This window comes from Poeciliopsis prolifica, unplaced genomic scaffold, assembly GCF_027474105.1.
Source record: "Poeciliopsis prolifica strain line A6 unplaced genomic scaffold, Auburn_PproV2 SCAFFOLD046, whole genome shotgun sequence".
Classification (NCBI taxonomy): Eukaryota; Metazoa; Chordata; class Actinopteri; order Cyprinodontiformes; family Poeciliidae; genus Poeciliopsis; species Poeciliopsis prolifica.
In genome coordinates, this window is record NW_026562421.1 from 107056 (window position 1) to 132501 (window position 25446).

Consider the following 25446-nt stretch of genomic DNA (forward strand, 5'->3'; position numbering starts at 1 on the left):
CTTTGAGTTTTTATAGTCTGTCTTGTTTTCACGTTTGCAGGATGGTTGATCTGTTGGTGGGAGCGCCCATGTTCATGGTCCGAACCTCTGGTGGTCGTCTGGAAGAGATGGGTCGGGTCTACATTTACCTGCAACGCAGCCCGTTACACCTGGAGATCATCAATCCCAGCCTGACAGGCAAAGAGGTGTTTGGGAGATTTGGCAGCACCATCGCACCACTGGGAGACTTGAACCAGGATGGTTTCAACGGTAAGAGTGGAACAAAAATGACAAGGCAAAGATACCGCACAGTACCACAAAGAAAAAATCAACAGATTTCTCCTGTTTTTGATTTGCATTGTCACACAAACATTGTTTGCATTATCAAAGATATTTTATAGCCAAAATAAATCAAACAGCAGTTTTCAAATTGTGTTTATTAGGAAAATAAGCAAGTGTAAAATGTGAAAAGGCAATCACTCTGCTCTAGCACTTTCAAAGAGGTGGATGACCTTAAATTCAACTCCCCATTGGTTATGCACTCAGCATTCACCAATACAATAGCTTAAATATTGAAGCATGTTGCAGATTTTAAGACTTTTTGCTACGAGATGCCATTACAATAAATTTAGTTGTGGAAAAATGTGTACAATGAGTTAGTGAGATCATATTTGGATTTGTCTTTGCAAATTGTGTGCAGATTCGTGTGTAACAAATAGCAAATAGGCAAAAAATAGGGAAAATATGTTGTTTCATGTAATTAGTGAGCAGCAATGAGTCATGACTAGTTAAACTTCTGGACTTCTAATAAAAAAACAAATCTGGAGACATTAGCTTCTTTAATTTGATTCATTCTTTGGTTTTGAATTTGTCTACATAATATAATTTCAAGGTTTCCCCCAGAAAACTTTCTAAGCCTTGTGATCATTCATCCAGCGACCTGTCGTGATTTTGAGTTTAAAAATGTTTAAAGTTGGCAGGAAATTAGAAAATATCACTTGATAATTATGTGTCGTTGAAAGATTGGTAGATTAATACATGAACACCAACTATAAAGTCTTAAAACATGAAATATTTTTCAAAGATTTAAAGAAATAAGTAATGATTAGCCTGGTGGGGGCACAAGTAAAGCCTGGTGGCCCGCCAGGCTTATAATGCACAGGGGGAAATGCTGAATTTTATCAGAACCAAAGTTTTGTCTGAAAGTGCTTTTTTCTTATATTCTCCCAAAGTGCAAGTGAAGATCTGAAATTACAAAATATGAACCCAAGCTCCGACTGGAGCTTGGGTTCATATATGAAGTCATTAAATTCATTACATGAAGTCATTAAATTCATTAATTTGCTATTCCATTGTAACTAATTATATGCAATGTAATAAAAAACACTTTCTTTGTAATCTTCCATACATTGTTCTGAAAAAATAAATAAAGTTGGAAAGAAATTGGATGACGTTGGTTCAATAGTCTTAGGTATCAGCTGGAGTATTTGAACATCTTTAAGGAGAAATTTGTCACCGTCTGGTTGTTTGTACGATACAGTTTACTCAATGACAGTGGAGCTTTCCTCACAATCTTCTGCAGGGTTTATCTTTTCTGCCTCGCTGCCAGTGGAGTTCCTTAATGACATTCAGTATGTTGACTCATGCCACAGTCAGGAAAAAACAGCCACTGTGTAGATCATCATGTGGACAGGAACACTGAATGCTCCGACAATGATCTTTTATTTCCTCACATGAGTTGAGTCGAATATTACGCCCACTGCATATGATAGGAAATGGAGGGTCGAGACCATGAAATGTCACGGCTGATTCAGTCATGCTCTGTCATTGTTCACTTGTTTTTTTCTAAAAAGTTAGAATTACATGGTAAAGTTTGCGTTTTTATCATTCTAACTCTTGGTTCAAAGTTGCAATTGGCAGATAAGGAGAATTAATATTTGTCCTGTGCTTTGACCTTTTTGACAGACGTGGCTGTAAGTTGTCCATTTGGCGGTGATGGTCGCCGGGGACTGGTCTACATCTACAACGGATACTCTGAAGGCCTCAGGGAAAAGCCTTCTCAGGTGATTGCAGGCCAATGGGCTGCTGGTGCTTTTCCCGCCAGCTTCGGGTTTTCCCTCAGAGGAGCTCAAGACCTGGACATGAATGGATACCCTGGTAAGGTGTTTATTTATATGGAAAGACTTAAATAACCTTTCAGTCCAGGGTTTGATTTTCATGCCAACTTTTTGATTTTTTCAGATCTCATTGTTGGAGCTTTTGGCGTAAATAAGGCAGTTCTCTATAGGTACTCCTTCTAACTTTTATCCTCTATCTTACTTGCATCATTGCTTAAATGGTAAACATTACCTGAGAGATTCATTAAGTTTCATTGTGTCTACACAACATGTAAGGACTGCAAGTAGGGAATCTGCAACATGGAGCTGAATATTTTCTGACTAGATTGAAAGTGATAACGTTTCTTTGTTTTCAGTTGAACTAAAAGTTACGTTAAAAGTCCATTAAATTTGCCAACTTTGCATTATTCTGTAAATAATGACACTTGTGGTAAAACTTGTCATTATTTACCAAATGACACTTCATGACAACAGTCATAACCACTCATGAGGTCTCCTTCGTAACTGGTTTTATATCAAATTTATGACAGTATTATGTTAGAAAAAAGTGTGAAAGAAAATCCAATTCTTTTTTTCATCACTTTTCGAAGGTCGCGGCCAATTGTCAGCGCCGTCGCCTCCCTTATAGTTTCCCCAACGATGATCAACCCTGAGGAGAAGAACTGTGTGATCACCAATGGAAACTCCAGCATCCATGTTTCCTGGTGAGCGTTAAACTTGTCCTGAGCTGAGCTTTTTTTTAATCCTTTGACTTTGTCGGATTTTGTTTGACCTGAATGTTCTGGGGGAAAAAAGAAAAGAAAAGAAAAATAAGATGATGGTTGCCATTTCCCCCATACGTAAACACAGCTATCCTGCCAGGCTGTTCTGATAAGCAGTATCCTTCATGTCAGCTGACGCGGTGCTGGTGTGCGCTGAAGGCGGACTTTATTTGACCTATTTTCAGAATGTCTCCGTATCTCAGCCCTTTGCTGTTGGGAAGTGGAGAAATAACATGCTTGAATGGGAGCTTTGTAAGCCGTTTTTGGCCTCCTCCTAATGTGAGCAGTTCAGCTCCAGCAACTGGGAGAGGAAACAGATGACGGGTCCTCGCTGCTCAGCATGGTTGACGCCGCACTCGTGTGTCTGCCTTTTCACCCCCCAACTCCTCTTTCTCCACATCCTGATTCATAAAGGAAACTCTTGTATACACATATGTCTTGATTATGCTACGTTGCCTGGTGATGAGGAGTTTTGGTGGGGGTGAAAGGAGAGCAGAGGGGATAATGGGAAGGGGAGGGGCTAGGAGGTTTCTGCAGTTGGTTTGAATGAGATATTGTTTGCTGGTGGAACACAGCTGGGAAACATCAGGACACGTAGACTCCTGTGAGCTTGCATTCAGTTGTGCAGACACAGGAGCGCATAAGTGAAGTTATTGCTACTCCCTAAAAGAAGGCTTTGTATTTCCTTCATCGTATCCTCTCCTTTTTCATCTCCATTTCAACACGATTCCCTTTTTTTTCTTGACCTGCAGAACCTCCTTAAAATGTTTCCACATTTTGTTGTGTGATGGCCAAACTTTTCACTGAGTTTTGATGGGGATTTTATGGTATAAATGAGGAGCGTCAAGCTCTTTTTCACTTTGGGCCATATCAAACATCTGAATGTGCCAGAATGTATTGATAAAACCCATCGAACTGTTAAAATATAAAGAGTTGTTTGTTTCAGCATTCAAAAAGTGTTTCTTCCCATGCTGATCAGTCTCCAGGATTTTGTGATTGTTTTTGTGTTTATTTTCATTCAAAGTCACAGATTTTGTGGTGCTAATTTAGAAATGTTTGCAAGGAATCTTTGATATTTTCACTAATACGTGATGTTAAATGTGACTTTTATAATGACCACAATCACGGACTATAACTTGACATCAAGTAAAGCTGAGGCAGCGCTCACTTCATGAATTTTGAGAAAAAATTACAGTAAAATCAGAAAATATGCAGGGATGTGTTAATTTTGTGTGCATTTTGCAGATTGGTGAAAAATTGGAGTAAATTGTTGATGTAACGTGGAGTCTAGAGGGCCACATAAAAAGCTATGGCGGACCGGATTTTGCCTTGAGTTTGACACTTGTGTGTTAGAATGACCCGATCAAAGACCAAATCTTGACTAAGTTGAGAGTCTGTGGCAAAACTTGGAGGACTGAGCTTTTAAAGATGTTCACAGTTGGTATTGATATAGACCAAAATGCATGTTCACTCAGGAAAGACGGGTTACAAATGCATGCCACACTTTTCTGATCTTGGTTTGTTTGTAAAACACTCCCACTTTGTGTTGGTCTATCACATAAAATCCCCCCAAAATACAAGCTGCAGTTTGTGTATGCGACGTGACAAAAGGCGGAAAAGCTGAAGGCGTACATTTTGCAGTGCACTGCTTTCCAGGTCAAACTGCTGCTCTATCTTTTACTTGTGTGTGGTTATCCGTTAAAGGCGGAGAGTCCGGTGCAGACTTGGACAGCAGCAGAAGCATGTTGCGAAGCTGATGTCATGGGAGAGGGCTACAGGCTTATACAGACGGCCACTGAGTGGTCAGCACTGAAACCCGAGTCTTTTCACAATTTCACCCTTCTTAACTCTGCTATTGCTTTCTGTGTCGGCTGTCGGGTCGGTGGAAACGGAGACTCGATGCTTTATCAGCCCAGCTGGTGAGAGTGGTCGCATGCCAGCTCTGTCTCCAAACATTTAAATATTTCTCACGTTATTTGCTGCATTCTCAGTATTTCACACGCCTTGTGATTTGAACCTGGAAAGAAGTTGACACAAGAAAGATGGAAACTGTGAGGAAAATTAGAAAGCAACTTAGGGAAAGTTATTTGTCTTGTGCAAAATGGGTGTTTAACCCGAATCGTTTTCATTAGTACATTTGCCTTTATTATTAAATTTTTGACTTTTTTAAAATTTTGTGTGTGTCCAAAACAGCGCCAATCTGAGTTACTGCATATCTGCTGAAGGGAAACACCTACCGGCCAATCTAGGTGAGCCAATTTTCCACATCTGTACTTTATTATGAGCACGTATTCTGTCAACTAGTCACCAATATTAGCATCTGAGATACATAGCAGTGATATGAAGTTTTGACAGGGACTATAGATCTCTGGATTTTTTTTCTGGCAGTGTTTAATAACCAATTCTTTTCTGCATTCAAACTCTTTCCTTATCATTAGTTATTATCTCTAATTACGCTGTTCTCTAAGCACAGATGCTCTTCCTGCCTCTCTGTTTAGGTTACATCAGCTACATTGCATTCGCCTTAGAGAATTTACAGCGGGCTTTTTTAGACCTGTCATTAGGTGACTCAGGAGCATTCATCATTCAATAAATGCTCATTAGTGTGCTCTCTGGGTTTCAGACTTCCAGGTGGAGGTGCAGCTCGACAGCCACAAGCACAAGCAGAAAGGTGCTGTGAAGAGGGCTCTGTTCCTGGATTCCCAGCAGCCTTTGCTCCAGAAACGTGTCAGGGTTCGCCATGGGGATCGTGTGTGCGACCAAACAAAGATCTACCTAAGAGTATGTCCTCGTAGTTTAGTAAAGAATTTTTTTGGGAACTCTTTATTCAAGTTTGCAAAATTCAAAACAGAAACTAAGTGTTTTGTTGGAGTTTCCATTACTTTCTATAACCAATATGCTTTGAAGACACAGGCAAACTTTAATCATGTTCCATCTCTGGTTGAAAAACATCCATTTTCAGTCATTTTATTTGTCACATACACATTTTTTAGTTTGTTTCCATTCAGTTACAGTTGGCGACGTCACATTTTTTAAAGTAATGATGCGTGTCCAACACTTCAAGTTTGACGTGTGTGCAGTTTGAAGTCAGACGCTTGACATTTCGCTGTAGATGCACATCAGAATTGCTCGAGGCCGGCGTTGACATACATGTCCCTCAAACTCATAACTTGATTGGCTGTAGATCGTAGGACGAGAGCAAACAGCGACAATTAATTTATAGTCCAAAGTTTTTTCTTTTTCTACGATCATGTGGGAAAATGCCCCACTACGCCATATAGCGGAGTCTTTCTGATTGATTAGTCAGTGTCAAGGATCAAGAGAAAGTCTAGTTTTATTAATAGTCCATAAAAGTATCTCTTTAAATTTTTTTTGTATGGAGATGTGAGACATTGTAATAAAATATTATATGCCATTTGGAATTTTGCTAATTCTTTTTGCAAAATTAATTTGCAAAAATATTTTGAAGGGAGTTCAGTTTGTTCTTAAGGTTTTGTGGAGGATTTTTTAAAAGTTAAACTTTACCACTGATTCTGATGGTCAGTGGGAATTGTGCTAAAAAGCAAAACTAGTCTTGAACAGATTTTCTTCATTGCTGCAGAGCGGGTGTTTATGTAAACTCTGCCATGTGTTTTCTTTACTTTTAGGATGAGAAAGAATTCAGGGATAAACTCTCCTCCATTTTTGTGGCCTTGAACTTCAGCTTGGACCCAGAAGCTGCCTCCGACTCCCATGGCCTGCGGCCCATTCTCAACTACCAGACCACCAACGTTATAGAGCAGAAGGTACGTAGGTGTCATTTCAAATAGTTTTATCTTCTGGAAATATGGTTAAAAAACAACATTGTTGGTCTATAAACCTTTTAGAATTAGTTAATCTGAGAAGTACTCAATAATTTGGGTTTGTTTCAGAGAATGCTTAGGGAGATGAGAAGATTTGCCACACAGATTGATAATTCTTTTTATCAGTGACCAACTATTTACCAACTCTAAAGGCGTTTATAAAAGAGATCATCTGTTCATTTCAAAGGGTTGGAGATTTTCCTGATTTTTGTCATAATTTTTTTTGTTGGATTTTGATAAGTTTAAAGATACCACGATTATCAAGATTGGCTTTAAAGATATTCGTGCTGTGTGTTGTGAGTTAAGAGTAATCTGGTCTGATTAGAAGGACGTTTCAGATCTAAAACTTGGAAAACTCAACATGTCTGATTGTCTTGGCCCAATATTTCAGCGTGTCGTGTTTCCTGAAGAAAAACGAGAGCACAGACTGTTGAATTTGACGTTTTGCTAATCAGAAAGCGAGATAATGAAAATATGGAGGGTAATACACAGAAGACAAAACAACTTGTCAAGGCACAACAGAAAGTCCAGTGGAAGTTGTAGAAGTCTTTATATTATTTTTTTATGTTAAATGAACTCCACAAATTATTACCATTGCTTCCTTCCAGTCAGGCACGTTTGTTTATTCTGAACTCATGATTGATCTTGAGAGGTTTTGGAAGATTTCACATCTAAAATCAGAATTTTCATTTTATTGTCTCGTGTGAGGTCTCAGGTTTTGAAAATCGACCGATGATTTTGAAATCTGTGTAAACCAACTTTGTTCCACGACTGTGTCATAATTGGTTATTTAGTTTCTTGTTCTAAAAATAAACCAGTTGGAGTTTTTAACAATTTAGGTGAAAGTTTTTAACAATCAGGCTGTGGATTCTACCAGACATTTTGGAATATGCACCATGTGTGATTTCAGTTTTGACCGTAGGAGGATGTAGGAAAAATTAATCATCATACTTTGAACTCTTTTGTTTATGTCTTTTTTCTGGATTGCATCATTTGTCTGACTTTTTCCTGTTGGTCTCGTTCACTGATGTCTCTTCCAGATATCAAAGCAATTTGTCCTCTAACAGATGTGGTCTGTTCTTGAACTAAAACCTCGAGACAAGCTTGAGCTGTACCACCAATTTCGACCCTCTGGAGAAAAAAAACAAACATTTTAAAAGCGTAAACTTGATCCGAGAATGGATGTGTGTAAAAGGGAGTAGCGTAAGACTGCCAACATATTTCATTAATCTTGTCTCATGTTGTGTCAGTCGAGGTCTGCATAAACAGTGAAGAGTGACCGTTGCACCGCAGCCTTGGATTAGATCAGACGCCCAATGCACTATTGATTTCTGCATGTGTTCTGAGAATGTGTGGCGGGGCTCGTAACATTTCGCTTCGCTGTGCCAAGTTCTTTTCAAGCTGGAGGGGGAATGAGAGACGGCTGAAGTTCTTGGGAGTTTCTCTTGCATCTTAACATACTCCACATGTCTCTCTGAAGAGTTATGGCTTCAGGGGAGATCTATTAATTTACATCTTTTATTAAGATATTGTTGTTTTTTTGTTTTGTTTTTTTCTTTGGTTGTGGTGATTGGGGGCAGGAGGTAATCTGGAAATGATTTAAATTGTGTACCAATGCCTTTATTGTTCTTAAAATAACATCATCTGATTGAGTGAATATGAATGATTCATGCTGCCAAGTTGGTGGTCTGATTTTTATCTGTGATAATGATATTCCTGTTGATGTTGCTGCTGAAGTTAACTGATGGTACGGTAAGAAATTTGTCTGTGCATCCTTATATTCACATAAAAATATGTTCATCATAGGTCGTAAATTTGTTGTGGCAGGGCTATTTAATCTCTCAAATACAGGTCACTAGCAATATACCCTTGCTAGCTAGGAAGGTTAGATAGCAAGGTTATATTAAATATTAGCTGCTAATTCTATTCATATTTATGTAAATTTATGTGCATAAAAATATGTTCACCATAGGTCTTGAATTTGTTGTGGCAGGGCTATTTAATCTCTCAAATACAAGTCACTAGCAATATACCCTTATTAGCTAGCTAACCTATATAGCAAGATTAGCAAGCTAGCTAACCTTGCTCTCTCTCTCTCTCTCTCTCTCTCTCTCTTCTATATATATATATACACACACACACTATAGCTCTTCAATTTGTTGTGGCAGGGCCATTTAATCTTATGTATACAAGCTTCTAGCAATATATCCCCGCTAGCTAGCAAGTGTATATTAGTGGCTAGTTGTATGTATGTTTTATAGTTAGATTATATTTTGTACGTTTATTACAATATAGGTCTTAAATTTCATTCTCACTGTCCTAAAAAGTTAATAAGAAGTCTTAAATCTGAGTTGGTGAAACCGTGATCAGCCTGCCTTCCTCTGACAGAAACAGACAAGTCAAGGGTGAACATGTGGCCAAGTTAGCATAGCGGTCACCATGTTGACCATAATTAGAACCCCCCCGGATCGCATAATAACAAGAAGGGCACTTCGCTGTCTGTAATTTCTTGTTCACTTCTATTTATTATCCTCATCGTCACAAACATCATCGCACTGTCAGACACAGCAGGATGCATTTTTAGCTTCACCCTGCCGCCGCCTTGCCACACGTTCAGCGGTCGCTCAATCACTCCGCGGCGTTTCTGCCTCTTTCTTGTCCTCCCCTCGGCTGTAATCTCCGAAGCCTCACCGCTGTTTTCGTGTCAACAAAGATATCTTGTGTCTCAGAGCGTCCTCTGAGCCGGAGGATCCCCACCTCCTCTCTATATGATCATATGCGGCGGTTTGCAGGGTGGTGTAGCGTGTGGCGAAAGTGCGGTTCGCCGCACGGAGCTGTGATGTGGGTGACAGCTGGCAGCTGTGCGCTTAGGACCGTCTCCTGCCTGTGCTCCAAGTTGCTACCTGCTCCTTGTTTATCGCAGTGTGGCAGGTGATTTACAGGACTGATTGAGGTGGAGTCCAGGTGTTCCTTGGTTGGTGGATGGGAGATTGTGGAATGTGTTAGTCATGCTGCGTGTTGTGGCACAGAGCCTGTTTACTGATGAGTAGGGAACTTGCTTACTTGCATTATATTAAAGCAATTTTGTCACTTTTTTTTTTGTTTTTCAGGCTCAGATTCTGTTGGACTGCGGAGAGGACAACATTTGCGTTCCTGATTTGAAGCTAGGAGTCCACAGGTAAGTCAACTCGCATCCTCAAGTGAAAATCAATTATAATAGAGCAATTTGCAAACATATTCAGACTATGAATGAGTGATATTGACATAAAGGCATATTACTGATATTTATTGCCACACAGAAATAAAGTAAACCTAACAATCCTGACAATATAGATAGGCTTAGTTTTTTTAAACGTTATTAATTGAAATTTATTGTGACAAAGATAAATCAAAATCATATCTTGATAAGAAAATTTATCACAATAAGTGATACACAATACAATAAATTCCCATTCCCAATTATAACCCATTGTACTTTAAGAATGTGTCACTTTACAACCACAAGCATCAGTGTTTCAGTGTATAATTGTATAACATTCAGTCCTTTGACTAGGCCATTCTATCACATGGATATGCTTGGATGTTTACAGTTCTTCTCGTATCTCTATAGCAGACACATTTTTTTTGGTTGTTGTCCTGCTTGAATGTAAATCTCCATCCCAAACTTAGCAACCTTTAACAGTTTCCTTCCAGTATCTAACTCCATTAATATTTCATCAACTCTGGCAAGCTTCCCTTTTCCTGCTCAAGAAAAGCGTTTCGGTTGCACAATGCTTCCACTTTTGTATTACGCTAATGGGATGATGTAGTAGATTTTGCTCTCATCTGACCAGAACATCTTCCACATGTTTGCTGTCTCCTCTGGCCTTTGGCAAACTGCAGAGCAAAACTCTTATTGCTTTTTTTTTCACCACAAAAACAATTTTTGTGCAGAAAAAATGGTTCTGTCAACAGACTGTCTCTCCTAACCTCAGCTTTTTTTATTCATGGTTTCTTGCCTTGCTTGTCAGTTTAGGAAGATTTCCGTGTCTTGATAAGGTTGCCTATTTTCACTCTGGATTTTTTGGTGATGGATTGGACAGTCCTCTGATATGTTTAAAGCTTGGTAAATTGTTTAATAATACGTTGAATGTCATCCCTGACCTCCATACTAAAAGTGAAAGGTTCCACAGGATTACATTTGTTTAAGATTTTGAAAATCGTTTTTCTTCCTCCCTCTGCTCCAGTGATGTTTGTTGCAACTTGACAGAAGGTGAAAAAGTTCCAACGGCTGGGAATACTGTTTTACAGTAACTGTGCTCTATAAACTGTGAACAAGGTTCTCATTCTCTGAACTCTTCACGTGTGCAAATCAGACCTTGATCATAAATACAGCTGGTTTTTGTTTCGTTTAACATGCCAGAAAGCGGGTTTTAATGGCCGTAGCATTGTACAGTGGTGTCACGACTTTCCATAACAACAACAAGCACTACTTTTCTCCTTATGGCAAAGGTAAGAGAAAAAGAAGAGGTGAAAGAAGTGTGTTTGGGTAGATGTTTACAAGAGAGCTACCAAAAAATCTGTTTGCATTTTTCTCAAAAATAACTGCCTCCTCGATGATCCCTTCTCTGCTCTGTCATTTTGATCTCACATTCCTATATTTATCTCCCATCTGCATTCATTTTTTTCCCCCGTAGACGTATGGCTGGATGTAATAATCCATTGGCGAGTGTGATTAGTACTATCAAAATAGTCTCTTGTTGTTTCTGTCCGCTCTGTAGTGAATCATAGAAACCTAATGGTACTCAGAGCAGCTGAGAGAGTGACACATTTACCATTCCCTGGGATGTTGTTTCATTCAAAATCACGTAACCTGTTAGATGGGGAATCTGTCGCTGAAGCGTTTGGGTTTTTTGGTGTTTTTATTTGTTTGGTTTTTAAAGTGTGATGCTAGTTGGTTGGACTCAGACTACGGTAGACGCTCAGGCTATTATAGGATCAGATGTTTTATTTACGAGAGCAGGCTGTAATTAGAAAAGTTTGTGCTCCCCACTCAAACTCGCACTGCTATAAACAATGGTGAATGGTAGATGGTGCAGGCGAAAGGCAGGAATGGCAGCTGATTTTTGTTGTTCTGCATGAATGACTTTATTACTACAACATTAAAAAATAATTGACTGCAGAGGGGTTCATGGGAGGAATTTGTTTGACGCTCACAAAGCTTCGAATCTCATCTCCAACCAACAAACTTTAAAAACATGTTACTATTTGAAACTCTTACTATTTACACTAACCTATTTCTTCAGTAATTGAACATGTCAGTCATTTTTTTTCTTCTCTCGGGCCCTCAGCGACAGGAAGGAAGTCTACCTCGGTGATGACAACTCGCTGACCTTAACTTTCAACGCCAGGAACGAAGGAGAGGGAGGGGCGTACGAGGCAGAGCTGTATGTGGCATTGCCCCCGGAGGCAGATTACAGCGGCATTGCCCGAAATAATGAGGTGAGGAAAACGGCAAAAAAAGAAAAAAAACCTGTACATTCTCAAACCTCTAATGGTTTGAATGTGTCGTCTTTGTTTCTTCAGAGCCTCACCCAACTCACCTGCAGCTACGACACCGAGAACCAGACCAGATACCTCAGCTGTGATCTGGGAAACCCAATGAAGGCTGGTACCAATGTAAGAAAGATGCTTTTCCTTTTACCACGTGGTAAAACAAAGTACACCCTCTTTCAATTCTAGGGTGGGTAGAGTTTCCAAAAATTGTACTCAAAGTAACAGCAGCACAACTTCAATATTTTTTTACTCAGGTAAAAGTTAAAAGTAACCGTCCAAGAAATCACTCAAGCAAAAAAGTATTTGGTAAAAAGTCTACTCAAGTGCTGAGTAACAGATCAAATGAGCAAACATTTAAAATTTAAAAATTACATAGTCAGATGGGCCAAAATTTTAAATTTAGTGGCCCAAAATGACAATAATTCATATAAGTAACAAAAATAATCTTTAGGCAAAAGAAAATGTTTCTAAATCAGTTTCTCAATAAAAAACTTATGAATCTTTAACAAAATCTGCAGGTGTGTCTCTGTTTTTGATTTCAAATGATTCATAAAGTGCAACTAGAAATGCTAATGTGCAATAAATAAAGCATTACGTTGCTTTCTGTCTTTGCATCGTGTTAACATATTTATTCCATACTCAGTACCAACAAACTGACTAAACTCCTGCTTTTATCAGTTATTGATCAAGTAATCACCTGCAGTTGTTTTACAGCATTTGGCCGAATCTGTTGCGATTTTTATAGTGACTGGAACAAAATGTTACACTTTTTTAAAGGTGTTTCATATGGTAGTACATCATAAATGACTGATTCTTGCTTAATGCATTGTTTTGGATGTGGGGCGAATGGAATGGGAAAAGTTTTCCTGTGCCCGGAAATGTTGTGACAGGAAGTGGAGAATACATCTGTAACCCAAACTGCCTGCTTGTTTCGTGTATTTAACGGGCAGCACAGGAAGTACCAGGGTAGTGACAATATGACCAAGTTTGGTATGTTTATCAAAGGAGCTTCAGGTTTATTACTAGTTTATTCAGTGCAGACATTTTGTTCTTTTTAATCTTTTAGATTTTGGTTGAACAATGGTTGATTTATTTTTAAATTCCTAGTCAGGGACTCAAGAAGCGATGGACCACATTCTTCTGAAAGTAAAGGTTTTCTGAGAATTATTTGTGCAGAGCTTAATCTGAAACATATTTAACATGTTTTTGTTGAGGAAAGTCTTTACTATATTTTGATTCTGCTTGTGAATTCTGACCCTTATATTTAAAATTTTACGTTCGCAGCTTTGGGCGGGTCTGCGATTTACGGTGCCTCGTCTGAAGGACACACACAAAACTGTCCAGTTTTACCTCCAGATACGCAGGTACACTATTGGCATACTGTGTTTCTATAATACTTTCAGATTCAGAGTTAACTGTACAAACCTAAAACCTCACCTAAATGTTCTTTTTTTAATTTTATTTTTATAGTAAAAATGAAAATAACTCCCAAAGTGAGGTTGTTTACTACAACCCCGAGGTGGTGGTCCAGGCTGATGTCATTCTGCAGGGGTGAGTTCAGCTTTAGAGATCCTCTCATTCAGTCTCCAGTTCCTCCCTGCACATGCTCTCATCACCCTCCTTCTCTTTTCAAGTGTGTCTCGGCCAGATAAGGTCTTCTTTCCCCCGGCCAACTGGAAAGTGCCCAAAAGCTACGGGGTGGAACAGGACGTCGGGCCGGCCGTGGAACACATTTATGAGGTAATCAGCCAAGCTCTTATCTGCACACTCAGCGGGAACAGAATAGATTGGGTTTGAAAGTAGATTCTATTGTTCATTCCGGAAAAGAAAAGGACCTATGATTGTGCTGCACCACCAAATTAATGGAGATCCATATCAGATGTGAATTCTTCAGCAATCAATTGTGATCATAGTACACTTTCACTCATATTTGTAACAACAATGATAAGCCTCACTTCTTACACTAGCCAGTCAGTGTAAGGGCAGAACACCTCCAACAGATATTAAATTTTACAACAGGAGACCCTATTCAGTTAAAATGAAATATATACTGGTAACTCTACTTAATGGAGGGCTTTTATGTATTTTCCAGCAACATAGTGCCATTTTATAGCATTATGTCATCTTCAGTTGTTATGAAAATGCTGCATGTATCAAAAACAACATTGGAATACAGCCGTATTTGACACCTGGAAATACGCCTCTGTCCCGTTAAGAATCTCCTGCCTTTTTTGCATTGCAATGCTTCATCATTGCGTCGATTAATGCCATTTACTACTGTTCTTTACTGCAATAACAAAAATGTTAAAAAATGTTGTTCTAGTTTCTACTGTAAATATCTTTGTACACTTGAAATAAGATAAAAGTATCCTACAAGTAACTTTTCAGCAAGAAATGGGAACTTGTTATAGTAATTTGTTAATTTTGATGAAAAAGTACAAGTTACACTGGCAGATTATTTGAGTTTTAACTTGTACTTTTAATCAATATTAAGGAATTACTTAAAGCTCACTGAAAAGTTACTTGTAAGTTAGTTTTACCTTATTTCAGGTATACTAATATTTTTACTTTTCTTTTTTTCATGTTTGCATTTTTTAAGACTTTATAGTTGGTGTTCAGGTATTAATCTTCCAGTCTTTTAATAACACATAATCATCAAGTGATATTTTCAAATTCCTGTGAACATCAAACATTTTTAACTCAAAAAGTCGACGGGTTGTTTGTTGGTTGAATGTCTAACCTATCACCCACCCACTGGGCTTACCAAGCTTTGTGTAATAAAACCTGGAAATGAAATAGTTTTTTGCTCTCAAAGTTAATTTCCTTGATTTAATTTTTTTTTTTTCCAGCTCGTCAACAACGGCCCCAGTCGGATCAGCGGCACCCTGCTGGAGCTGCGCTGCCCTCTCCGCATCCAGGGTCACAATCTCCTTTACCCTCTCGAGTTTTATACAGAAGGTCCCATCAACTGCACCGCGGACAAAAACCTGAACCACCGAAATCTCAAAGTGAGCATCTCGCATGCGCGCACACACCTCTCCGGGCCCAATGGGGCTGAATTAGAGATCCTTCTGCACCCAGATTCCCAATGTTTTGCCCACATGCTCCCATCTTCCCAGCTCCACCCATGACACTTACCCCACCGCCGCTTTGAAGTTGGAGCCCTTCCCTTCGCTCACAGAGATCCACCTCACTCATCTTCAGCATGCACCAACACCCCTTTTCCAAGTAGTAGCCTTTGGGATTCTGTGGGCAAAACATTTCCATGCCGTTGTTTTTGTTTACATTTGAAGTCTGACAGATGTTGAGCAGGCCTGGGAGGGTGTCATTCATCTTAGCTGTGACCTCATGTTTTTTTTTTTCCTTGTTGAATTGGTATAGCGAATTTCCATGGAAATGCTTTAGAAGGGAGACCTCACATGCTTCTGATTAATGAGAAAAAACCTCAGGGTTGTGCTAACATTAGACAATATATTGACAGAGAGAAGTAGTCCTTTATTGGTGCCTGTAGATATAGCGTACTATGATAATCAGAGCTGTGTGCTTGTGTCTTTGTTCAGCTCCAGCGCTCATCAACAGAGTCTCCTGTTCTGGCCCTGAAGGCTGATGAGCATCATGTTGAGAGGAGGGACGTCCACAAGAACTCGCTTGCTCATCTGACCAACCTGGTGAGACACTCAATGTTTTTATAAATGAAAATCCCAAAGAAATTTCAAATGAGTTTGAGGATTTTCTGCAATTTGTGTTCAAATTTGAAACAAATCCATGTTTTAAATCACCCTCCAGTTGTTACACACAACTGTTATTATTAATCGGATTAATCTTGATGAAGATGGTCAGCTAATTTAGTAATTGATTAATCATTATCTAAAGTATACAAAGTCAAAAAATATGATTTTGCTGAAAGAACAACACCCTCAGACCTTCTTATATATATATATATATATATATATATGGTATATATATATATATATATATATATATATATATATATATAATATATATATATATATATATATATATATATATATATATATATATATATATATATATATTCAACCAAGTACTCATCAAGAGCAGTTTTAACTTCAACTGGGTTGAATCCTGTCAAGAAAATCATCTTCTAAGTACCTTTTTGCTAACCAAATTATTAATAGGTTACCGTTAAAAATTAACAAATCAGACATACGCTCTGTTGATGATATTAAGTCGAGCAGAAATGTTAGGATTATTTTAGTAGCTCCAAATGAAAAATTTGCTGCAACGGTCAAGCTTTAAGGGATGCTATGTTGTAGTTTAGTTTCAAAATTTTTATTTTCTTATTTTAAAGAGGAATTTAGCTGTGTAATAATATAATATATAATGTTGACACTTTTTTTAAGGGCTTTGAAAGTGATTATTGTTATTTGCTTCGTAATCATTTACATCAGAAATAAACAATTAAAATGCATCATTAAAAACGAATATAACATTCATGTTGATAAGTGGATGCGAACCCCTTACTGGCTTTGTTCGCTTGACTCTGGGGACTGGATAATTAAATTATGATGCCATTAAAAAGGAGAGGTCAGAGGGCACACATTGGTCCCGTTGTGGCAATTAACATTAAAGACCCTTTAGTAGTTAGCTGGGCAGTGAAACGCTGTGCAGACATGGACATGGGGTGGGATTTTTGCCTCAGATGCACCACTTCCCTCAGCCTCCTCCCTGTATTGACTCTGGGTGTTCTGATCCCGCTACACACTGGTCCTATTGATCCAGGCCTTATCTGTGGACAGGGTCCGCTCTTTGTATGCCCACCAGGCTCTTCTGACCGTGTTTGTTTATAAAGCATGTTCAGTGACACTTGAATATGAAGGAGCCCTCTCTTCAGTTTTCTCTGAGCAGTCGTGTCTGTGGAGGTTATGAAACACAAAGGACTGATTATAACTGACCTCATAATAAAAAGGCTTTTTAAAATCAGATTGACACGGTTTAAAATCAGTTGTTTTGATGATCTTGGACAACACTGAAAAGTTGCTCAATATAGCAAGAAAGTTGCTGAATTGGCAACAGTAGGGTCACTATTGTTAACTGTAAAAGTGCAGACATTACCTAGTGGGCTAGTTAGTCAAACATCTCTAGCAGAAGAAAGAAAAGGACTTTTTAGACCTTTGCTGAGGTAGATAAGATCTGCTTCATATGTAAAAATTAGGCAGTCACCCGATGTCCCAAAATTAAGGAAATTGGCACAACTAAAACAGTGTTAGCCTTGTAAAACAACTTCCAAACAGAACTATAAATCGCCTTCCTAAATTCCTCTCCAATCAGTCATTAGAGTCATTAATGGGCTATTTTAATACACCCAGAGTGCAGGTTATCTCCTGCTAGCTATCAAGATAATGAGTAAAATGACAGAGGGATATTTCCTGAAACTTGGTGAACAGAAGAGGCAAAGGAAGTGTCTCGACAAACTGATTTGGATCGAGAGATAAGGCGGTGGAGGGCCGTGTTTTCAGGATGTCTCTTTGTTTCTGCATACAGCAGGACTGATGTCAGTTCAAAATCTTTTTCTATTATGTTATGGGGACACCACAAACCTCTCGTGCATTATCCCATTGTGAGGAATTTATAAAATGTAGCTTTAAGACGACCTTAATTGTTCCTGTATTTTCTCAGACCTGTGTGGCCCTGTGGCCTCAGGCAAGCAGCAGTTCCACCAGGAGGAAGTGAACTGATCTGTTCTCTGTCTGTTTCAATACTCATTAAGTCTGTCTACGACTCAGACTAAAGGAACTGGGCGGTTGCACTCTTCTTCTCTTGGGTTTTCCCTCCTTGGTGTAATAAGTAAACTAATGCTTTCCTGAAGGAAACCCAATGAAACCCACAAGAGTGGGGGTGGTCTCGCTTTAGCAGTGGCACTAAAGGACAGTGTGTGCATGTTGTAAAATGTTAAAGCTGCATTATTGAGAGCTCATAAAGATGTGTACTATACAGTTTGGAGAAAAATGGGCTGGGTTTAGTGGTTGGGCAATAATGTGGCAAGTTGTGCATGCTGCATTTTTACAGTCTCATGACATTCCTTCAGTCTAATTCGAAGCAGGCGTGGAATTGGGATAATAACATTGGGCTCTTTGTTACGTTTATGCGTCCTGAAGAATTATGACCGTGTTTGTTTTTAGTTTTGCTTTATAAAATCTCACCTGCATTTACTTTAGCTTGTTCTGTTGTGGGACACTTTTGTAGAGATAATGTTTTTACTACATTCTCTTCTTTTTTTTTTCTCATAGTCTTGCTCTAATGCGGATTGTTGGACGCTCCAGTGCAACATTGGTCTGCTGGAGAAGGGAACCACTGCGATCCTGAAAATGCGCTCGCGCGTCTGGGCCGAGACCTTCACAGAGGTTAGCGGGAGAACAACCTTGCCATTCAAGCTGCCTTCTTCATACATGAACATGTGTTTCCACCAGAGGAAAAAGCTACAAAATACTTCCCCCTAGTGCTTGTGTATTTTCTCATGTCAGACTTTGGCAGGATCTAAGAAGCAAAAAAAGTGAAAACCTCAAAGCAGAACTCGGTAACACATTTTGTTTGTGCACACTTGGCCTTTGTAATGGTTCTGGATCAGCTGCCACTCTGAGTGGAATCACATATTTGCCTCAGGAAACAAAACTGTTGCTTTACTGTAAAAACAGTTTCCTTTTGTTATTCTTGGCTATAGTGTCTATTCTACAGTCATGTATTCATCACTTCACACATTAACATGGAAGATGTGTGAAATCCGTGTCTCTTAGGTCGATGGAGTACTGAAGAGGTTTTATTTCCCCATTGTTTGTGTCACCACCTTGTGTAGATTTGATGTACTTCATGTATTTTTGATACATATTTTAAAAAAAATATTTTTATGCTTTTCAGAAAGCTTACAAGCAATACGTAATGGAGTGTCTGGGCAGGTTCAACGTGAAGACGATGCCATATGCAATCTTACCCAAGCACTATCCGAGTGGTCAGAAAAAGGTACTTGTTGTCTTTTAACAAGTTGCTATTTGTAGCTGGATCACTTGAAGCTGAGAAACGGTCTTGTCATCCACAGGTGGTGACCCCAGTGGTTTGGAACAAGCCAGATATTGAGAACTCCGTCCCTCTGTGGATCATCGTCTTGGCCATCCTGGCCGGTTTACTGCTGCTGGCTCTTCTTATCTACGTCCTTTACAGGGTGAGTGGATTAGTTAAGATAAAAGTTTCAAAAGTCACTGCTGCTATTAAGAGAGGGTATATTTAATCATGTATGCAGTCTCCCTTTCATTTGTGTTTGAGCTTGTAATACATAGTTTTATTAAAATAACCATGAGGTTTTCAACTTGGTTCAGTTCAGCGGGCTCTTAATTATTTTTTAATTATTCGTTAAAACGAGAAAATGTTCTTATTTAACAAGTTTTGCATCTTGCTATAAGCTTTTTCATTATACTGGTCCTGAATTTATTTCCAAGCTCTAACATTTAAACGCTTCTGTAAAATCTGAGTGGGTGTAATAACAAGGTCAGAGTGAATGGAAGCAGCTGAAAATCTTGCTTTTCCATGCATATCCACATTCTGTGACACGTTTCTTTGAATTTCTTTGAACGTTCCCAATTTATCTACATCTTTCGTGTCTAAAATAAGATCACATTTAAAGAACCGTTGTAAAAGCCGATCAGGATTGTGCTTATATCTAATTCCCGCATATTTTTTTGTTCTCTTTGCAGCTTGGCTTCTTCAAGCGTTCCCTACCTTACGGCACAGCCATGGAAAAAGCTCAACTCAAACCACAGGCTGCCTCTGAGGCCTAACTGATTGACTGAGGTACCAGAACCACCATATCTGGCCAAATGATTGCAAAGGAGAAAATCACAACGGAACATGTGGCGTGGATCAGAGAGACTACTGGAACTCCGCTGTGCTGCACTAGAGGAAGACAAAAACCCGAGGATCTACAAGCCAAATGAATGTTTTTTTTCTTTTTTTTAATTATTATTATTATTTATAGCTTTGTTTTTAACCCTGTTGGGATTGTCGTCAAATAGAACTGATCTCTGTGCCTAAAAACAAATTTTAGATCATCCAGCAAAAAGAAGCACACAGGTTACCATTATCCTGTTCACGCAGGAACAAGTTGGGTTTACTTTTATAGACGTTTGTGATGAAGACGTCTGTTTATCTGCTTCGTATTGGTGCTAATGATTGAACACATTTTGCCATCTCTAACAGGAAACAACCAAAGATTGTTTTTTTCAGATTTCAGGTTAAAAACTGATTTGCAACATATATGGTTTCCTGTTTAAGAGCTAAAATGAATTGTTTGACCCTATTATTTACGCCTGTGTGAGCTGTTGTCGTTTTCCAGCCCGCCGCCACTATGCAACCCCTGAACAGGAAAAGCGGGTATTAGAAATGCTTTTGATGGATGTTTTTCAGCTGTTTCTGGAAATGATCACTTTCTGCCTCAGGCTGGTGGACAGTGTTTTTTTATTTTTCATTTTTTTGCACTCAAAGGAAATCTACTGATATATATATATATATTTTTTTCAAATACACCAAAGACTGACTGAGCTTCCTTTGAGATTTGACTTTGACTCCTACTGATCACTTCGTCCAAGTCCTGTTTGTGTTTGGGCTCAGAGTTACCGCAGCGCCGTTAGCAAGCTGGGATAGGACTGGGACCACCACAGACCTGTTGAACCTCATGTTGAAGCAACATGGCGCTTCCTGTCAGAAAGTGGTGCTCTCCTGGCTTTTCTGATGCTTAAAGGGGGGAAAAAAAGCACACAGAGCTGTTGGCCGTGGCAGCATGATGAAAATGGACAGAGACAGGACAGACAGCAATGATGTAGCCTTGACAGGAGGCTGAAGAATGATGGATCCTTTTTCAGCTTATAGTGTGATGCTGAATGAGATACTGTATTTTATTTTATTTTTTTGGTGAGTAAAATGAATGAGACGCAGCTGACATCATCCCACTACCACAAAGGCTACAGGGACTGAACAATAAGTCGTTGTATTTGTTTCTTTTATATGCAGGTGCATCAGAATAAATAACAATGTCAGCAAAAAAAAAGCATTTATTTCAGTAAATTGGCTCAAAAGGTGAAAGAAAATTTTAAGAGTTCTTGTTGCTTTTCCTTCCACTTAATTTTCCATTAATATGCATACATGCAACACTGAACACTGGAGTGTTTGTGTATGATGTGGCCACAATATAAAATATTCCTCCAATAATAATCTATTTTATTTATTAATCTCATGATTTTCTGAGAGCTTGAATATTGATTTTTATGACTTTGAAGCCACAATCATCAAAATGAACAGAATAAAGTGCTATAAATGCATTTGTCTTTCAATATTTGAAATAAGTAAATTAACTGAGTGATATTCAAATTTATTAAGATGCACCTCTACTCAAGTTCATGTGCCTTAATGTAAATACTTCATGTCTGTGGATTCGCATTATGGTTCCTTGCGTGTGACTCCATGTGTTCATGGATTGGTGTGAATGATATATTTAAGTTCTTTTGTTTTGAGTATGTCTGGTTTTTACCTTTCCCACCGCCTAGTCCTTTGTAGCCTGAGATAATTGAGGTCAGAGTTTTTCGTTAATATTAAACCCAACAGCAAAAATACCTCAAACAAAGGGATAACAACTAGGCACTGGGAACTACACAATGGTTGGACGTGCAATATTTATATTCACTCTTTAATGTATCACTGCTTTTATTTGATGTCTGTTTTAAACCAGAAATTGAAGGTGTAGTCTAAATCTCCTGTTGGTTTCTGTTTTTTTTTTTTTTTTACTTGCTTTCTCACTGCAAGCAGAGTGGAATTTAAAAAAATCTCCCCGACTTCAGATATACTCATCCTCACGTCTGGACTGCTCTGAACTGCCTTCACCGTCTCACAGGTTTTTATTACACAGATTGATGCTGAAACAAAGCCACAAAGCATGTTCAATAGTTACAGGCTCTGCTTTTGTTCAAACAACCATTTTAGTTAACATGTGTTGTGCACATTTTTCTTCCACTAGCCTAATAAAACATCTGATCAGAGGATGATTTACGTCCACCTGGATGAGAAAATCCCTATTTAGTTATGGATTTAAATCCCTCATCTTATATTTTCTCTTTATGAAATTTCTTCCCTTAAATTTGCCAATGACAGAATCATTCAACTTTTTCCTCCATTGTTACATCAGGAGAAGGCACTGGTAATTATTTTTTCTTTTTTTTATGTCTTCATCCACTTTTTCTCTCCAGAACTTTCTAAAAGAAGTTGTACATATTTGTGACAAGGAGAGTTTTGACTGATTGAGAAATTTCTCACCCCATATTGGGGGGACCTTTTTTGTGCCAGGTGGAAGGTCTGTTTTTACCTGCTTTGGTTTGTACTTTCAATAATAATAATAAAAAAATCTCCCTTTTTACCAATTTTTGGTGTCCTCATTGACTGTGCTTAACTTGGAAAATAATTTATTTAGAAAACATCTTATGAAAGCATGTGAATGTCGGTTTGTTGCTAAAAATGTATAATACAATATATTACTTTGAAAGTGAAAACAGAAGTGCTCAGAAAAGTCTAAGATAGTATTTGTGGCACAAATGTTTAACATGTGTTGTATGACTGCAGCTTACAATGCGTCGTATAAAAAAATTAAGAATTTACAGCAGATATAGAGCAGCATTTTTACATGTTGGTACAAAGCCGTTTGGGCGGATGTAAGGCTTGGTTGGTAAAAACATTCCCAGCTGTCCTGTTGTTCAGCACTGAGGTCATTCCTGTGCATGCTGCACATTTTCACTTCATGCTGTGAACTGCAGAAAGATCCATCCTACTCAGGCGATTGTAAAAGTTCAGAAAATCCTGGCAATCCAGTTTGTGCTTCTGATTTTGATATAAAGTTCCAGTATTTATCCACCCAGAGGCAGATGTCCTAGCATTCGATTGTTCTCGATAGCTGGGTGAGCTTCCGCTGGTTGTCGATCACCTTCAGGTTTTGAATGTAGTGCCGGATGTTGCTGGGAGAGCGGAGAGGGAAGGCATGGTCGGAATCTGGGCGAGAGAGAAACAGGAAATCTCTAATATTCACAGCAACATGTTAGAAATGTAAACCCAGAAAAAACAGACTTTAAAGCTAAACTTTAAATAATTTTTTCTTATTTATTTGACACGAGACCCAATCTGTGAAAAAAGAAAAAGAGCTTCTCTGCCTTTTCCCTGCTGTCTCCAGAAATACAAAGCTCCTGGTCAGAAACAATCAATCAGATCTAGGAGGAGGGTCTTAGTGCTGTCAATCAACTCATCCACACCTAGCCAACCATGAAAGCTCATGCTAGACAGCACGGCCACCAATGATGGCAAATAAACAGTTTTCCTGCAACTATAAGCTGTTTTTCCATTATTAGCTATCTGAGTAGCAAGTACATGAGCATAATTGACAGCACTAAGACCTTCCTCCTGGCTCTGATTGGTTGCTGATTGGTTGCTTCTGACTGAGAGCTTTGTATTTCTGGACACGGCAGGAAGAAGATGGAGGAACTTGATTTTTTCAACCGTTTATCTGCCTCTTACTGGTGAGCGTTTTAACAAATATGTATAAAAACACACAGATTGTAAATAAAAGTTATATACTGTGACTTCAAGTCATGACTACAAAAACAACATGGCTTACACGTAGATAATCGAGTAGCAGGCCCATCCAGAAACATGCGATCAGCCAGGCCCCTCTGTGGCGATGAAGGCACTGCAGGACAGCAAGAGAATGAAACAAAGTGAATCCGTCCAGTGCAGCTGAAACACTGGAGGGATTCACTGCTGTTTATACGACAGCATGCATGGTTCACTTACCATAAGGTTGGCTTCTGCAACCTCGTACAATTTTTACCGTCTTGGCAAGCATTCGCTAGGACAAGAAAGGGATTAAACATTTCAGTTCCCATAGTTTTACAAAAATGTTTCATTGAATACAATTAAGCCAAAAAGTGAGCAAAAAAAAGAAATTTGTACCATTTTCTCAAAATTCACCAGTTTGTCAACGTAGTTTGGGTTACCCTCATGGATGAATGTCATGTCTGTGCAAAAAAAGAGAGAAAAAAACCAGAAGAGATTTAAAAATTCAGAGAAAGATGTCTTCTGATTTATGAAGCTGACTGTTGGTGCTTCTTTACCTTTCAGCAGCAGAGGCATGAAGGGAATGTAAGGAGGACTGAGTTTGGCCACAGCCAGGCGGTAGGCCCTGTGGTTGCGTGAAGGATCCTAACAGAACCAGAGAAAGAATAAACATCCGAACGTCCTGCACACTCACTCACTCACTAATCTAAACAATGCAACAAAATAAGTGATATGAGAGTTTGTGGTGAGAATTACCATCAGTCGCTCATAAGCACAGTAGATTCTTTTAGTTTTGCTTGGTATTCTCTGCAAGGTAAAGTAAAATGTTGGTGAAGATATTAGAAAAATATGATACTATATGATAATATCATGTCTGCTCACCTCCCAAGTCTTGTAAAGCCTCTGCACAGCACTGTTGCTCAGACCAAACATCACAGCGAAAAATGAGTTGAGATTCCTCTGTTCTTTTAACCTGAAGATCAATATGTTTAGAAAACCATGTTGTTTTTAAAATGTGTGAAATACTGCTGTAAAGAGTTCAGCAATTACACAAAAACACTGTGAACTGCTCTTTAAGAGCAACCAGAGGTTGATGTCAGCTCTCTGTGGTAACACTGATTAATTTACACAACCAAATTCAGAAAAGTGGGGGAAAGACGTAAAGTCTTGTGTTTCCTTTGATAAAAATGAATGTTTTTAAGTTGATGTTTTCAACTTTCATTTTGCAAAGACACTAAAAAGTATATACAAATGAACTACAACAATTTTACAGCTAAAATTGTTGACTCTTCCTAGACAACCTCCTAATGTTTCTCAAGAAAGATGTTTCCTGTTCAATGTTCCAGGTATGGGTTGGTATTTAAGTAAAGCTCCTCTATGATTAATGCTTTTGGGATTATTCATCGTTTTCAATTTCTGAGATTAAACTACAAGAATGCATTCACCATCTCCACCCAACTGGCACGCACCTTGCAAAGAATCAAACGCACACATTCCTTTCACTGCTCAAGCTCAGCAGCCAACTCTTAAGGTAACCTGGCTCACCTGTGCTAACGATCTCTCTTCAGACAAAGAACCTCAACTGAAAGCTGGTAG

General features: G+C 38.7%; 2 protein-coding genes across 6 annotated transcripts in view; one reads left to right on the forward strand and one right to left on the reverse strand.

Annotated features, from left to right (window-relative positions):
- itga5 (integrin, alpha 5 (fibronectin receptor, alpha polypeptide)) overlaps positions 1-22670 on the forward strand; it is a 44613-nt gene extending 21943 nt beyond the window's left edge. The window contains exons 12-30 of the mRNA XM_055056687.1: positions 41-249; positions 1945-2136; positions 2221-2266; positions 2687-2800; positions 5051-5106; positions 5481-5638; positions 6505-6642; positions 9810-9877; positions 12030-12180; positions 12265-12357; positions 13519-13598; positions 13705-13785; positions 13869-13974; positions 15084-15242; positions 15795-15902; positions 18504-18617; positions 19129-19230; positions 19307-19429; positions 19959-22670. Of these exons, the coding sequence (XP_054912662.1) occupies positions 41-249; positions 1945-2136; positions 2221-2266; positions 2687-2800; positions 5051-5106; positions 5481-5638; positions 6505-6642; positions 9810-9877; positions 12030-12180; positions 12265-12357; positions 13519-13598; positions 13705-13785; positions 13869-13974; positions 15084-15242; positions 15795-15902; positions 18504-18617; positions 19129-19230; positions 19307-19429; positions 19959-20042 (2182 nt within the window). The 3' untranslated portion in view covers positions 20043-22670. The remainder of the gene's footprint in view (positions 1-40; positions 250-1944; positions 2137-2220; positions 2267-2686; positions 2801-5050; positions 5107-5480; positions 5639-6504; positions 6643-9809; positions 9878-12029; positions 12181-12264; positions 12358-13518; positions 13599-13704; positions 13786-13868; positions 13975-15083; positions 15243-15794; positions 15903-18503; positions 18618-19128; positions 19231-19306; positions 19430-19958) is intronic.
- Positions 22671-22695: 25 nt separating this feature from the next.
- The window catches only part of rapgef3 (Rap guanine nucleotide exchange factor (GEF) 3), a 30153-nt gene continuing 27402 nt past the window's right edge, over positions 22696-25446 (reverse strand). For all 5 annotated transcript variants that reach the window (XM_055056689.1, XM_055056688.1, XM_055056692.1 and 2 more), the window contains 7 exons: positions 24733-24823; positions 24607-24657; positions 24408-24495; positions 24247-24311; positions 24088-24142; positions 23912-23983; positions 22696-23292 (listed from right to left, as the gene is read on the reverse strand). In XM_055056689.1, coding sequence (XP_054912664.1) covers positions 23174-23292; positions 23912-23983; positions 24088-24142; positions 24247-24311; positions 24408-24495; positions 24607-24657; positions 24733-24823 — 541 coding nt within the window. In that variant the 3' untranslated portion in view covers positions 22696-23173. The remainder of the gene's footprint in view (positions 23293-23911; positions 23984-24087; positions 24143-24246; positions 24312-24407; positions 24496-24606; positions 24658-24732; positions 24824-25446) is intronic.